Source organism: Paramacrobiotus metropolitanus, unplaced genomic scaffold, assembly GCF_019649055.1.
Source record: "Paramacrobiotus metropolitanus isolate TYO unplaced genomic scaffold, Prichtersi_v1.0 Parri_scaffold0000018, whole genome shotgun sequence".
NCBI classification, from domain to species: domain Eukaryota; kingdom Metazoa; phylum Tardigrada; class Eutardigrada; order Parachela; family Macrobiotidae; genus Paramacrobiotus; species Paramacrobiotus metropolitanus.
Genome location: NW_026570238.1, coordinates 1,135,989 through 1,151,248, shown reverse-complemented (window position 1 = coordinate 1,151,248; position 15,260 = coordinate 1,135,989). Strand labels below are relative to the sequence as shown.

General features: G+C 41.5%; 4 protein-coding genes across 10 annotated transcripts; 1 reads left to right on the top strand and 3 right to left on the bottom strand.

The window, feature by feature from the left end:
- Positions 1–381: 381 nt before the first annotated feature.
- Positions 382–2,397, top strand: LOC129585822 (uncharacterized). Its single transcript, XM_055478705.1, has 4 exons — positions 382–864; positions 948–1,049; positions 1,481–1,537; positions 1,826–2,397. The coding sequence occupies exons 1-4, from the start codon at positions 598–600 to the stop codon at positions 1,946–1,948; spliced, it is 549 nt and encodes a 182-aa protein (XP_055334680.1). The 5' UTR covers positions 382–597; the 3' UTR covers positions 1,949–2,397.
- Positions 2,398–2,671: 274 nt separating this feature from the next.
- On the bottom strand, positions 2,672–6,594 carry LOC129585714 (DNA repair protein XRCC1-like). Of its 2 annotated transcripts, XM_055478514.1 has the most exons (10): positions 6,088–6,593; positions 5,919–6,011; positions 4,955–5,669; positions 4,601–4,754; positions 4,343–4,497; positions 4,233–4,280; positions 3,986–4,009; positions 3,550–3,910; positions 3,260–3,335; positions 2,672–3,176 (listed from the first exon to the last, which is right to left on the bottom strand). In XM_055478514.1, the coding sequence occupies exons 1-10, from the start codon at positions 6,145–6,147 to the stop codon at positions 3,063–3,065; spliced, it is 1,800 nt and encodes a 599-aa protein (XP_055334489.1). In that variant the 5' UTR covers positions 6,148–6,593; the 3' UTR covers positions 2,672–3,062. The 2 variants fall into 2 exon arrangements, with proteins under 2 accessions (XP_055334489.1, XP_055334488.1); XM_055478513.1 differs by having other exon boundaries at positions 3,550–4,009; positions 6,088–6,594.
- Positions 6,595–6,825: 231 nt separating this feature from the next.
- LOC129585715 (organic cation transporter protein-like) lies at positions 6,826–10,000 on the bottom strand. Its single transcript, XM_055478515.1, has 3 exons — positions 9,404–10,000; positions 8,295–9,061; positions 6,826–8,071 (listed from the first exon to the last, which is right to left on the bottom strand). Exons 1-3 carry the CDS (start codon positions 9,563–9,565, stop codon positions 7,183–7,185), a joined length of 1,818 nt encoding a protein of 605 aa, XP_055334490.1. The 5' UTR covers positions 9,566–10,000; the 3' UTR covers positions 6,826–7,182.
- Positions 10,001–10,553: 553 nt separating this feature from the next.
- Positions 10,554–14,975, bottom strand: LOC129585758 (probable methyltransferase-like protein 25). Of its 6 annotated transcripts, none has more exons than XM_055478590.1 (9): positions 14,953–14,975; positions 13,606–13,648; positions 13,424–13,516; positions 13,228–13,311; positions 12,871–13,170; positions 11,337–11,889; positions 11,105–11,209; positions 10,930–11,021; positions 10,554–10,834 (listed from the first exon to the last, which is right to left on the bottom strand). In XM_055478590.1, the coding sequence occupies exons 1-9, from the start codon at positions 14,958–14,960 to the stop codon at positions 10,676–10,678; spliced, it is 1,437 nt and encodes a 478-aa protein (XP_055334565.1). In that variant the 5' UTR covers positions 14,961–14,975; the 3' UTR covers positions 10,554–10,675. The 6 variants fall into 6 exon arrangements, with proteins under 6 accessions (XP_055334565.1, XP_055334560.1, XP_055334561.1 ...); XM_055478585.1 differs by lacking the exon at positions 14,953–14,975 and adding an exon at positions 14,692–14,933; XM_055478591.1 differs by lacking the exon at positions 14,953–14,975 and adding an exon at positions 14,692–14,933 and having other exon boundaries at positions 10,716–10,846.
- Positions 14,976–15,260: the final 285 nt, after the last annotated feature.

Here is a 15,260-nt window from a genome sequence, read left to right as displayed (position 1 = left end):
ATGAGTACTGTGACTAATCTCATAATTCACCGACAGCCCATTGACGAAAGCTTTTACAAGCAGTGACTGAATATTGTGATATTGCTAGCGTCGTCCCATAATTCATTCCTAATCTTCCCCGTTTCTGATGATTTTTGAGAATTTCCGTCTATTCCTATAATTTCGATACTAATTTTTATTGTTCATTAACTGTAAATTTAGGTGAAAAATAATAGGAACGGGGAGCATCTCCAAAAATATTAGTTGTACCAACGGAGAACGGACCCTAAGAAACAAAGATGCGGAGCCGTCAGGTGACCCCCTGTGGGCGCAGCTGGATTGGTTTTCGCACACGCTGTCGCAGCTGGATTCGGGACTTGGGAGTACTACATGAGTGAAGAGTCTATCTCATTGGCGTTCCAATTATTTTGGGAAGTAGGAAGTTAAAAGATTTCTAGGTTATCGTGGATTATTGGATGGTTGTTATTATATTTTGTTTTTGTTCATAAACGAGTGTTTTCTAATAACACTTCTGACTTGAGCAAAAGGTACCGTACTTTACGGTGGCATCTTTGGATTTTGCGTTTTGCAGCTTCGGGTGCATCTTACTGCTCAACCATGTCGTCGGACTATCGAGGCAAAACAAACTATTTCGGCGACCGTCCCATGCCAATTGCGGGACGCGTTTCCGATGAGCGAGAGCGTCTTACCAGCATGACCATGGAGGAGCGAGAATGGCGTGCGAAGTGGTGCAAAGATCAGGAATTGGCGCCCGATGAACCAAAATATCTCCCCGAAATGGATCGCATAATGAATAATCCCATTCAGCGCTTCTACAAAACCCCCCTGAATTGGCTCTTCTACACCAAACTGGAGCCGGTCATTGTAGGTGTATTTGCTGATGATCTGCAGCTTGCAGTTCATGGAAGGGGGCCCTTCATCGGCTTCATGGTAGTTAACTTTTGCAGGGTCCTCACGCTGCTCTGTTCTTCCGTCACGTTATTCCAAAAGGACTGCTAGCTTGGGTCATTGGATGTTGCATTTTCTATAACCTGAAATATCGCCAGTCGGTAATTTTCCATTATGCTCCTAGTTTTGTTTTATATTACGCTTTAATGCTGAACAAGAATGTTAAAAACGTTGTAAGCTATCAAAAAATTGATACCTTGGGCCTTGCTTAGCATTAACTGTTAAGCAACCTGGTATTTTATCAAGTGGGTGACTGTGGGTTGTACTAGTAACTTCTAAATCGTTTTGTTGCACATCTTTCTGCACCTTTTGGATTGAGTAACCTTACCAGTACTTAAAAGTCGACTTTTAATTTTTTTAGTAGCTTTATTCTGAGGCTGGCTGAATATTAGCGCACTTTTTTTTGCTGGCTGTTTAATGTTTTGTTCCATAAATGTCTCCACACGAAAAATTTGATTTTCTTTTCATTTAAGTTACTAAAGGTTAAGTTTGCATTGCTGTGCATAAGTTTTTATTGTTATGGTTGTTTTAGAGCTGGGAACGAGATAGTGGCTGGATGTTCAGATGGGGAAAACCTACCTTGTTGCCGGTGAGATGAATGTTTTACTGAGAGCTCGAGTATTCCTTTTAAATTAGTCTGGTTTAAAGTTCAACGTACGGGAAAATAACAGATAGCGTTTCGCAAGAGATGGTATGTTTTCGGCCCGGAACTGCTATAATTATTATTGCATTAGAGTGCTTAAGCCATTACCTTCAAAGTAAGCACCGGAAACGTACTGTTTACTCCGTCCGTAGCAAATAATTTTTTCCTGTGATGTAGCGCTTGTATTCACTGTCAGTGCGTCAAAAGTAAAATTAATACTCGGCAATGCTACAGGGTGATCCTGGATATCCTAACCGTGATCCGGTGAATTACTCAGACTACTACAGTAAAGGCTTTTATGAACGGAACGTCTTCTTGGATATGGGTGTCCACGGAACATCTTCGTATTCAAAATAAGCTGTCCGCTAGCCCAGTTTGGTTTGAGTTTTATTGTGTGGTGTTCTTTCACATAACTTCATGGCATAATGGAACGGTTTAGTCCCTTTTGTGAGGGAAATTCTTGGCAATTTTAGCCTTCAATATGTAAATAATTTCTTGGTGTGGCGGAAATGCGTGCAGCACTGGCATGCAGCTTTACTACCCCAGTGGGTCTGAAAACAACCTAAATTGCGGCTCACTTGCAAGATAACTGCATCATGAAGGGCGATATCGTATTTCGATGTGTGGTTATACCGTTAAACCCTTGTAGTTCAGTATTTCCGTCACTATTTCGTCTTCTTTATAATTGCTGAGACTGAGGCAATTTCTGGATGGTTTACTAAATGCATGCGGGATGACTGAACTGCTCTGTAGTCTGTACTTATGTACAGACTGCAGCACCGGTACATACAATACATGAACATTGACAGCAGCAATTACTGTCTGAACTTTAAATTTTAATGCAGGATTAAATGCGAAGTGATGATACACTCATCATACAATACGAGTATGGAAACTAATTATTACTTATAGAAAATACAGGAGGAATCAGATTACAGCACACATCACGTACTACTGAACCTGAACATCTTTGGGGGCGAACAACCACTCTGAACTGTCTGAACTTCATCAACGTTTGTGTTATCTATACAAGTATAAATTTTGCGGAGTGTATTCTGTTTCGTAAACGAACACTGCGTGACATTTTATTCGGTGTTATCAATTAGCGAATGCCACATCACATAAAGTACGGATTGTCAAATATCCAAGGCAAAAACTGCAATATCAAAAACAATTTGTAAAAAGGACCACCAAACTCACAATTAGATGATTCTGCTGGTGTGCACTGCCAATAGTTAGTGCGAAACCAGTAACTGAAAGTACAGACAAGCACGTCAAATATCAGCTCAAGCGCCTTATTAGTTCAACATATCGGAACCGAAATAACAGCAGTCAACGTTTACAAGTCAGGGAGCTTGTGAAACTTGTCAAAGGAAGGCAAGCTGCCCAGAGAGCACACGCAACAAAGGACCCTTTAAAACACTACTACTAAAACTGTCTTCACACTGTACGTCGTTTCTGTGCATGGAAATTATTCATTTCTGGGTAGTTGGTACAATCTCGGATCCACTAAAGTTCGCTTGTCGCGGCAGTCATACACCCATCTTGGCGTGACAAAATGCATTCGCGGATTTTCACGCTTTACCTAAACCATTTCCACAACAAAAATTCATGTGGGGCTGTGGCTACACTTAAAACGCTGCTTTTGTAAACAAGCTCTTAACTGACCTCTTCAAATTCAGGACTCCATTTCATCGGTGTAACACAATGTGTCACAAGTTCATCATTATGATCACGAATGGTACTGTAAGAACAGGAACTAATCAAGCTAATTGAAGTTAACTGCCACAATCATTTTAAGTGCCACTCAACAAAGCGCTATCACAAACAAATTTGACAGATGCCTTATTTTGGCAATACTTGAAGAAAACCGAATTTGATTTTCTGGAATGAAATCATTACCGGTTTAGCCAACCATGTCAAAGCAAGAAGCTAACCACGAACTCGACAACACTTACCCGGCAAGATCGGTTATCAAAGACTTCAACTCATCTTCTTCGGTCTCATCTGGAAATTCGCCGTACAGATGGAAATGCATGTTGCGGAAGAGTGGTCGCTGTCGCGGTGTAAATCCCTTCCCATCGTCCACCGTTTCTTCAGAGTCTGTTAGATCGAGATCTTCGTCGTCCTCCTCTTCGTCAGTTTCATCGTCGTAATGCACGCCTCCACGACGACGTTTAGGGGATTTCTTTTTAGGTTTCTTCGCTGCAGGCTTTTTTACTTTGGATTTTGCAGATCGCTTCCTCTTTTTTCGATCATCCCCGGAAGATTCTGATTCTAGGTCATCGACATCTTCATGGGCAGAAAATTCCTCCTCATCTATATCAGATAAAGGATCATCAAGCTCATCTGCAATATCTGCATCCGATTCCTCAGCATCCTCTTCCTCTTCACCTGACGATTCATCCGCATCTGGTTCTAAATTACACAAAGAACAACTTTATTATATCAGATCTAAATTTATTTCAAAAATATGGATGGCGTAAATCATCGACAGACACTAATTAATCATTTACGCAATATTAGCCTATCAATTGTAGAAATTAAACGAGTGGAAGCAGCTGCTAGGCTGTGCTAACATCTTAAACATCTAACGTCTTAATGACACTCAAGAAAAAGCAACTCAACTGAACTAACTTACCCCACTCTTCATCTTCATGAAACTTCGCATCTTCTTCGTCATCAGCATCTGAAAACAAATGGAAAGACAAATGAAATTCCGATCAGGGAATATTCACTAATCCAACTAACCATCGTCTCTTTTAGTCGGCTTGGGCTTTAACATGAATGTTCTCCACGGCATCATGCGCTTATTCTTGTAACATTCCTCGATCCACTCTTTTTTCACTATGCGTCCGCCCGCAGCACGAACTTGATTGAATTTCGGTGTTCCGGCAACCGCGCAACTAATAATAAAAAAAACAGATTTCGCTGTCTGCTTGTGCAGCACAAGGTCGAAATTACTGCCAAAATTACTGCTAATGGTAAGAAATGGATGATAAAATTTACATGAGATGTGTACATTCATCCTCCCATTCTGGTCGATATTTAGCGCCCATATCAAGCATTTTTTCGCGAAGTTCAGATCGCAAAGGATTGACAAAACCACTAAGAGCCATCACGCAGCCTTTCATTATTCCCTTCAAATCCTGTGTCTTCGCGCCTACAAAACAAAACCAGGTAACTCCAACTTGATACGTTGGCACATTATAAAGTGTGCAATATGGACATGGCTCACACATCCGTCAGGTCTGCTCGCGAATAACGCAGACGCTTGATTTTTCAAGCCAAGTCTCCATTCGCGCTAAACTTTCTTCTCAACGTACTACATAGTGGATCGATTCCGAAGCACAAAAAGATTACCTCGTCTAGTCTTCCTTCTAACACTATTATCGTCGTCCTCTTCATTGTCATCCGGCAGGTCTTCTTCTTCGTCTTTCTTTCGTTTGACTCCTTGCGCACGACCACCTTTCGATGTCGACGGCTGTGGACTACTGTTTTCCTTCTTCGGCCGGCCGCGTTTTCGCGGACTAGACTGACTGGATTCCGGTGCGGGCGGTGCAGGTTCATTGGTTTCCGTCTCCTGATTCTCAGTGGTGCTGCCGTTCTGGCTGGTTTCCAGTGCCTGCGACTGCTCCTCAGCCGCGTCTTTCTTCTCCACCACGGCGCTATCCGCTTCGTCTGTTCGTGTACTGGCAGCGAAGAGATCACCCGGTCGAATCGATCCGTTAGTTTCCTTCTTTTTCAACTGAAAACGACCACCCGCGGAGCCCAGAGTCGGCGCGATAATCTGGATGGATGTCAGGCCAAAGCGCAGCTCCCGATTAAATGGCTGCTGGCAGATGAACTTGATGCGTTCCCATACAACTGGCGTCTGATCGGATTTCAAAGTGAACAGGCGTTCGGCTTGGCCGTTCTCTTTGGAGCGCGAATCCGATGGCGTCATCAGGGAAGATTTGGCCACAATCGTCTCCCATTTTCCGGAATCAACGTTCGCGGCACGTTCGCCTTGAATCTCCAATAAGGCAGTCCAGTTGTTAACCACTCGTATTGTCTGGATTTTGGATGGCCGGTCCATCTACAAAAGGCAAAATGAACAAACCTGACTCGCAATTTTAAGAATGCAAGTTAACAAGTACAACGGAGCAGCCTGGTTTTTTTCTTGGACGGCTACTGGCAATTGATTATCATCCGTCCTCACAATATCCAAAGATTATCATGACATACACATCTTTCGATTCTATACAGTCAACATGTGACGACTCGACAGCAATGAACTTTATTACAGACTTATTTTCATCTCTTGACAAAAGTCGCGCGAACTTACCTTAACAATCACGAACGCATCGTTCAGGCCAGGCGTATCGGTACTCCAGGCAGCAGAATCTTTCGAAGCTATTACATTCTTTCCTGGCGTATCCTATAAAAAGGTTTCTCAAGTTTACTACAGAATCTGCATATCAGGCCATTATCAGGGCAAAACAAGTGTGTTTTACCTCCGCTTCGGAGCTGACATCCACGATCTCCAAGTCTATGTTGGCAGATGGATCGTCCATTCTGATGATTTTTGACTGTTGCCTCGAAGTATACACTAAGAAAATCTGGACTAACAACGCAGCAAGAGTTAATTTTAGTTCTACACTCAGTGCGGGAATTCAGAGAAACATCTGCCGGGAAGTTGAAATTTCAAAATGTCAGAAACACGCATTCTATCGTTATTTATGTACTTAAGTACGTAAAGGCAGTATTATTAAATCACTTCTGCAGCATATCAGTTCAGATTTCAGAAGATGGCGAACCGATATCTAGGGACTCGGTGACAATCGGAGTAATGAAGACAGAATGGTTATCTCCAAATAATTTTCAAATTTCATGAACGATCATGTTCTAGCAAGCAAAATGGATGCCTTTAGAAATGATACTACTATTGTTTACACTTTACAAATTAAAGTACCTATGTGCGAGCGCAACGGTTGAAGGCAACTTGAAGCAGCGAAGTTGCCAACTGGGGCGCGGAAACGTATCTCATGTCGGTTGTCTCGCGCTCCGCACTGTTGTGCATGATTTTTTGCGTAAAATTTTCTTACACACTGGCTTTGTAATTTTCTTTTTAGAAAAAACATGGAAGTACTGCTGCATGATAAAATGTTATTGATGTCTAGATATGTACTAACTGGAAGCAATGGTAAAGTTTTTGTACTAGTATACAAGCGCCACGACCACCGCCACGAAAATCATTAACCAATTTTTTATAACAGCTAACAATAAATAACAACGCTAGCAAAACTAAATTAACATCGGTACTGCATTCTAAAATAAAACTGAACTACCTGAGTTGCATAAATAGTATCAAAAGTACCACTGGCTCACTGGAGGAGCAGGTCAAACCGATATACAGTGATTAACTGCGAACTTACGTACGGCATGCACGATTAACGAACGCTACACAAAAACAGTTAACATTAACAACACACCACAACAACACTGACTGGGAGATCAGTCAAAATAGCAAACAAGGATGATCACAATTCAAAGTCATCATTCAAACGGACGGGATTATAAGAAGGTCATCAGGGAACACATTAAAAAGATCACAACCGGTTTGAAGATTCTTTCACGGGAGATTTCAAGGTTTCCAATTCCTCCTCGTCTTCAGGAACTGCTAGAACGGGCTTTGGTTTAGGTCTAGGCAACAAACGAAAGCGCTCCTTCAATGTCATATTCTTCCCAAACTCTTCACCATCCTCGAGAGTCTGTGGCAGGCGCTGATGAACTGTTTCCGGTAACAAAAACGTAGAAAACGATCCCACTATAGTCAATGATCCAAAAACCAACAACGGTAATGTTTTCACTTCATCACCAAGACTAATAACAATCCATGGCACACCGCATGATAACATGGCGGATGTCAGGCTGACCGTTGAGTGCCCCTCGCTACGGATCACAGTGGGAAACGTTTCGTCTTCGAATAATTTCCCATTCAAATACGTAAAGGTTATGCACAGTTTGGCAATCAGTGTAAGAGCCGTCACCACTGCTGCGTAACCGGAAGGAACAACATTCGTTCCCAAACATGCCATACTGCATATAAACAACCCAAGAAATAAAGACGTCCTGCGACCCAAACGTTGAAATGCTGTTTTCGCGAATAAATAGGGAAAGAATTCTACAGATGTGTTGAGAAATGCGGTGAAATGCGGGCTGCCCTGCGCAAACAACGGAGCATAGTAATTCAATCCCAGAGAGACACCTTTATTGCAGGTGTTGATAAGCATTAGAGTCAGAGTTTTGATGCGCATATTCGGAGTACGAAAAAGATCCAATGGAGAATGCTTCTTAGTATGGTCCTCACGATCGACACCACGCACTTGCTGCGGAAGGAGGCTAGCAAAATGCATCGTCATAGGGCGTCGATTAATCTTGGCAACCTTTTTGAGAAATTCTTCCAGTTCCGTATATCTGCCTTTCGCCAAAAGCCACCTAGAGATGTTAATTTGGCCTTATTGTTAGAAATGACCACCAGACTGCGCATATATCAAATAAGATTATTATAAGTGTGTGCAGCAGTATTTAGCCGACTATTATTATTACTAAGCAGTAACTGCTTGATTACTTCATACGAAATCCAAATTAAAAAGATAGAGCCAGGAAACTCCGCTAAACGAAATTTTCGGCAAACTGTTGCTCAAACTAACTGTTTTACCTTGGAGATTCCGGAAAAAAATAAAACGGTGCAATATAGAGGACGGTAGCGATAAGCGATGAGACTCCAGCTAACATCCGCCATTCCCTTATAAAATACGCCATCCCAATAAACAACAGACAGCCACAGCTGTACGTAAAGGACAAGACCACAGCTAGAGGAGCTCGCTTCTCCCGACCAACAATTTCCAGGGTCAGAACAAAAGGTATGGTATAAGATGCCGAAGATGTCATGCCAACCAATAGGCGGCAAATCATGTAAGTGACATAATTAGGCGAAAACCCCGTTAAAATAGTCGCTGCACTCTGGAACACTGCGCAGAGATAAAAACCCTTCTTGCGGCCAATGCGATCTGCCAAATACCCCCAAAACAGCGGTCCAATGACTCCCCCGACGACGAAAATGGTATACGACCAAATCATCATATAGCGCCGGCTGCATACCAGATTCCATTCCGAAACAATAGTTTCCTGATAAATACTGCGATTATATCGGTATTCGGAGCATGCTTCGGTAATCCTGTCTTTCATCGGCAAAGATACATTGTTCCAAACATTTTCATCCGTTCCATTCCATGTGATCGGCAACTCAACATCAGTGGCGTTTAAGCGGACTGTATGACAACTTTGGCCTTTGGTGTGGTTCTGAAACCACAACACGGGCGCTGTTTCATTGTCCTCCAGATACCACGAATACCTCTGGCCTGACTTCCAGGAAAAATTATGCGGGGCTGCACAAGCATAGTTAGGGACGGCCGCGAAGAAAACCTACAATTATCACATAATTATGATTAAACATAAACAAACTCCGATCCGAGAACGCATGCAGTCAGCAACACCGCACGTAAATAAAGATGCAAAAGTGCACCTCACAGAGTTGAAGTTAATATAGCAGAACTTGCTGCAGAAGCAGTTATGCGATCAAATTATCAGCCGTTAAACCGGTATAACAATAACGGCAACAATAACATAGAAAAGACACTGTTGCACGCACTGCAAGCAATAAAATTTATTAAGTATCAACTATCAATACGACAATATCAACGCATTATCAAACTTTTAAGGTGTGTCGGATTAGATAACCTAAAAGTGTTCTGTACGGATGCTTACCGATGTCTGCGCTAAAAATCCCGATGGTAGAATTATAGGGATTATGACAAAAACAACGATTAGAATCTGGTACCTTCCGAAAGAACCCACAACGTCAAACACGTCGTCAAATGTTTTCTGGGCCGGCACTGCGGCACCATTTGTTTTTCTTGCTTCCGACATTATGTCAAAATCGTATCCCAATCTCGGAATCCCACAAAAGCACGGTATCCGTGTAGACGATCGGGCGATCCAAAAATAATCAAGTCAAGCGCTGTTTCCGTCTTCACCGATATCTCACGGTTTACCCGTCACTAGTTAAAACGCCCGAGCCAGATGCTGTGTTAAGGATTTCCGTATCCTTGCATTCATGTCTGAGGAATTATCAATTATGTCTGAAAAAGGAACGTGGGAAACAGGAACAGAATTTATCTGCAGTCTGTGTAGAAGGTCCGCGAAATTGCAACATCCATGCCAGATCGCAAACAATCCCGGGCACGCGCCAGTTACGAAACACAGAAAACAGCGAACTCATGCCAAGAACAGCCAATTACAAAACCTGACCACACCCACTTTATCTTGCGCAAGGCGCCAAATTCTGCTACCACCGGAAGTGTCTGCCGGCACGGGATAACTATTTTTAGAGTTCCTTAATAATAAAATCTGGCAATGGAATCTGGGAAGTCGCAGCACAGCCGAAGAGCAGGAAAAACTGCTCCATTTCAATGAAAACGAAAGCCTAAAGAAGCCAACTGTTTTCAGAATTAAGAACAACAAATTACAATGATATTTTGTAGCGAAAGTATTAGTAACATAATTACAGGTTTAAAATTTTTACAGGTTTAAATTTTAGTTTTGAAGTAAGTAGTGTGCCCCCAGTTGCACTTTGTATTACGTATTTTGATGGTGATTTCCGATTAAAGTACTCGTAGCGAAAGTAGCAACTGGACAGGAGTTAAACAGCATTTTACTGACTTACTGTGAAACATTATACTCTTATAAGTTAGATTTGCCTTCGAACGACATTTTTATCTGGAATATTTCCACCTATTGCGAACATGGTACATAATTACATTTACAACCAGAAACCGTGAGCAAGCTGCTTTATAGGCAGGTATCAAAAAACGCCGGCGCCACATTTTAAAACATCTACGCACAGCAGGACTGATTCTACCACTTTTATTGACCAACAGAGCGATCAACGAAACCTTCCACATTAAAATTAAAAAAACTTTATGCAGACACAGTCATTCAGGAAAAGATAAAAAAACCCCAGTTTTTCCGTACATGGCATCATTTCACGGAAACCAATGAGAGATTTCGTGGAGATTGTGCTTCATCAAAAACTGGTATCACGCAGCATGTGTCAATATCGCAGTCTTCTCTAATGTATAAGAGGCGGTCAATGGTGATGAAGGTTTCCAAAACTCCCTGAATCAAGCCCTGGAGCACCTACGGGAAAAGCTACGATCTGAACAGATGAAAATACGTAAGTCAAGACTAGATTCTGGAAGGCAAATGTCCTAATCACACCATCGCCAGCTCACCCTAAAAATCCGTAAAGTGCGATAGTACGGTTCGTGGAAGGTCGTGTAGCATTCACTCAAAAGCCCAACAAAACCACTTTCATCAGTACAGCCTAAAACCAAGTTTAGCGTATCTGCACGTGGCACATCAAAACGACATTATACGAAATTCGGATTACAGAGAGACATTTCTTACCTTCGATCTGGTAATTTTTGAAGACACTTCGTACAAAAGCGTCAAAATCAATACCATATTCATCTGTAGAAGCGTGACGCCGTTTTTTACGGATGAGAAAACCACCTGAAACGCACAAATTGCACGTTACTGTAATTACATTAATCTCAAGTTCAAAGGATAAGATATTAAAGCGAACCAGACAAAAATAACAAACTGGAGTAATTTCGGTGCTTCGCATTACAGCATTCACCTTTCTCTGCAGCAGCTTCTAAAAGTGCCCGGAAAGAATGGCAGTGCGCATGAGCATCCAGTTCATTTAACCAACGCACTCGAGTTTCCTGTGTGGCTAGTCTTAAGGAAGCCACACTCACCAACATACTGTTCGATTTCAAAACATCGTTCCAGATGGTTCGCGCGCTGGAACTCAGCGGACAGCGCTGCACATGCGAACCGCTTTGATCATATTGCATCAGGTGATAGCAGCATCCCACGCAAACCATGGCACGAGCCAGTGGCAATTTCGCAAAGAGGTCCAGGAATACAGGGGTGAAATCACCGCAACAATGGAGCCCCACCAAACAGAACCTGTCGGCGCCAGATTGCTCTAAAATTGCCTGGAGATCCGCGGCGCACTGCTCGTTGGATTCTATTTTTAAAGTGTGATGAAAAAGGCGTCCTCGCATGGGTCGCTTGCGTGTATGTTTGATGGCCCGTTTCGTGGCGGATTCCGTACGAATATAGTCACACTCCACTGCTATCACATTAAGCCCGTACACATCGCACATCACGCAATCCAAGTAACCCTACATATGGCAGAACAAATCAAAACAATCAGCGAAATGCAAATCGAAAGATTTAATAACAGCGACATTTTCATTAGCACCGGCATAAATATAAAAACCAAATCAAGCATTTCAGAATAAATACGTCCCGCGGTAATTAAATCACCCATCATTTAGATTTAATTCTAAAATACTATGTGTTCGCAAACTACGACCCAGCAAAACAAACTGCCAACGACCGACGTTTACCAGTATATTTTCCAAAACTGCATAATTTTTAATTTCAGATCTCACTATCATGATTTTCGGAAAGGTAGTTACAGTCTATACGTAACTATACATTAAATTTGTACTGTACAGATTAGAACAAATTTTTGCTGCTTCCTTGTATGTACTTGTATATGTAGTTCTACTAAAATCGGGAGGCAAAGCCACGAAATTCGTAAATTAAATTAGGTACGCTCATTTATGTCGTCGCATGAAAACAAATACACACAAGGCAACCTGCTATTAAGTAACCGCAAAAACCACAAAATTTTAACCGCAGTCTGATAAAATCACGTCACAACAAAAACGGATGGCAAAGATAGCAGATTTTATCCACATTCCACTCTATCGTAATCATCACTTCTGAGTAAATCCCAATAACCCACCCATTGACTTCCTTTTGCGCGCTTGCGAGGGTCGAACAGCACAATCAGTCATTTCGCGTAAAGCATGATCGTATCATTTCACTTCCTCTCTAATTTCGTTAACTATGATTATCTCTGTTTTCCAGTGGCGAGTCACTGCAGCTGCACAAGCTACTGTTTCTGGACAAAGTGCAAAACGAGAACAGTCAGTACGCATGCTAAATTAGCTATGGCCGAAATAAATTTCCAAAAAGCGCTTCCAAAAGATAAAATTAAGTCATTCGAAAAAGTCGTCGGATTCATTACTTTAAAGATGCGTTGCCGTTTTCGTGGATGCACGAAATTGTATCCTACAAAATAAATTTCTTACCATACCGGCGCCCAAATCCACGACGTATTGTATGTCCTGTTGACGGCAAATTTGACTGACGATTACAGCCATCCGTGATACTTCGTGGTACTTTTTAGGACTCATTCCATACGTTAAATTTCTAGGAATCTGACATTCCTGTAGCATAAACGACTCTCCACGTTCTTCATACGAAAAACCCAAACACGTTTGCAAGTCTGAAGGCAGTTCGGCCACAGCATCGCTCAAGTTTCGCGCCATTGTCAGCCTGTTCGTATCCTCCAAAAAATCAAGCAAGGATTCGGGCAGCATTGAGAACGTCTAAGGAAAAAAAACAATCAGCCAGTCAATAAACGAAATATTTCGAAGAACCCTTACCGTGCGAAGGCGTGAACGTTTCTCGATGCATTGTAGGAGCAAAAGCAAATGCTCATCCGTCAAGGCATTCAAAGACTGGTACCACTGGAAGCGACAAGAAACCAATTCACAGCTGATCTCAACGCGATAGCGCAGCTTCCAGTGGCTAGCTGCAGCAGTTCGTTCAGTTCTTCGGCCTTGTGTTTAAACACCTTACCGTTTCGGGCAGCTGCTTGTAGATCCCGTCGACATAAAACCGCGTCAATTTGAAATTATGGAGCCACTTCCAGGTCGCAATATAGTCAATTGCCTTCGAAAAATAACTGTTACTGTCCTTCTTGATACCTGTTACGCCAACTGCTTTCACCAGGTTCTCCATTGTTTTTCATAAATTCATACCCCAAACAAAGGAAGAAGTATGAAAACGTTTCCACAGAAAATCCTAGGCGAAAAATAAACCTCAACATTTCAGTTTGTCGAGCAACGCAAGAGCTATCTGCTATAACACTAAAGTAAATATTAAATTAGTAGTAAAGGCTGTATAAAAGCCAAGCCAAATAGCAAACGTTTTAACCAAGCCAAACAGTAAACGTAGCCGCCACACGTTTAACGGAAGCGGAAACAGAGCGTACCTACAAGTTAAAAATTGCTACGTTTTATATCGACGTTTTATATTCGATGTTCATAATAATTGTTACTAAACTTTCTAAAAGAATGTATGTTTGTGATCAGCAACTAGATCCATGAAGTGAAGGAATACTGTACTTAAAATTTTTAATAGAAACTTAACTCAAACAGCATTATTTATACGGGCGACGTATACCGCTTCGTTTCTTCGCTTGCGATCCTATTACTGTACAGTACTTATATTCACGAGAACGCTGCCTAAAACTCGAGACAAGTAGATACAAAATTTTAAAATGTATTTCTACCACGTATGCAAGCATGGATACTTCATGAATTATTGTTTACAACATGATAATCCCGCAATTAAAATTAAATCTGTAATTCCTGTCAGTGCAGTTTACCGGCATCCATGCTCTGATACTACAGTAACTGTCAGTAACGATAAGTAGCTCGCATAACATTAATCGCAACAACAGAATTTATTAATTTTGCATTGTTGCATCAGATCCTTACGGCTGCTTTACAAGTTTGATTTAAAACTTGCGGCGCTTCAGACATACTGATAACCTCAAAATTACCTTCCCCCCAATTTCCTCGTAGTTTACGCACACTACCATTCATAAAGTTTTGTGGCAACAGGTTGCTTGGAAAACTTCTCTGACTAAACTCTCGCTTTCAGTCAAAATATTAATGATAAGATAACAATTTTATCGGACACAAATCCATTGATTATCTTAATGTAGCGATTCGGCAAGTCGGCGTGCCCAACAGAGCCATCATATTGCCATTATTATGGATAAATTTATAATTCCACAATAATGATCCATTTGCCTGGCTGCAAACATCGTACGTACATACCTGAAAATAGAACATAAATGGCAGCAAGCGCCGTTGTGTGAAAACGCGAACGATTTATAGGTATGCATAAATAAGGTTCATCGGGTGTATGCTTTTATGTTTCCGCTTTTCTATCCTTTTTATTTAAAATTCATAAGCAATACTAACATCATTAAAATAAGATTTATTCAAATAATTGGAAAACAATGCCCATATGAGGGGATTGTTATTAATTTTGTAAACATCACAATATGTGAACCATTAATGCGTAATTAGGCTCACATTGCCATAATATTCTATACTCCGACACTGAAGACCGTAAAACAGAAAATTTGTATATGAATTGGCCGGTTAATTTCAATTCGTTCAGCATCTGGTGCAGGTTAAACTGTAGGACAGCCATATCTGTGCAATACTTACGATTAGCTTACTGTTATTATTATTTGAAGAATTTTCTGGCTACCTTGTGTGTGACGTAAATAGTCATAAGCTCGGTTCTGTCACACCCATGTTCTTTATTTGTATGCCCAACGTACAGGTAGAACGTAGAACAGTCACAGTACGCGGCTCTTCGCTGATTGGTAAAACCA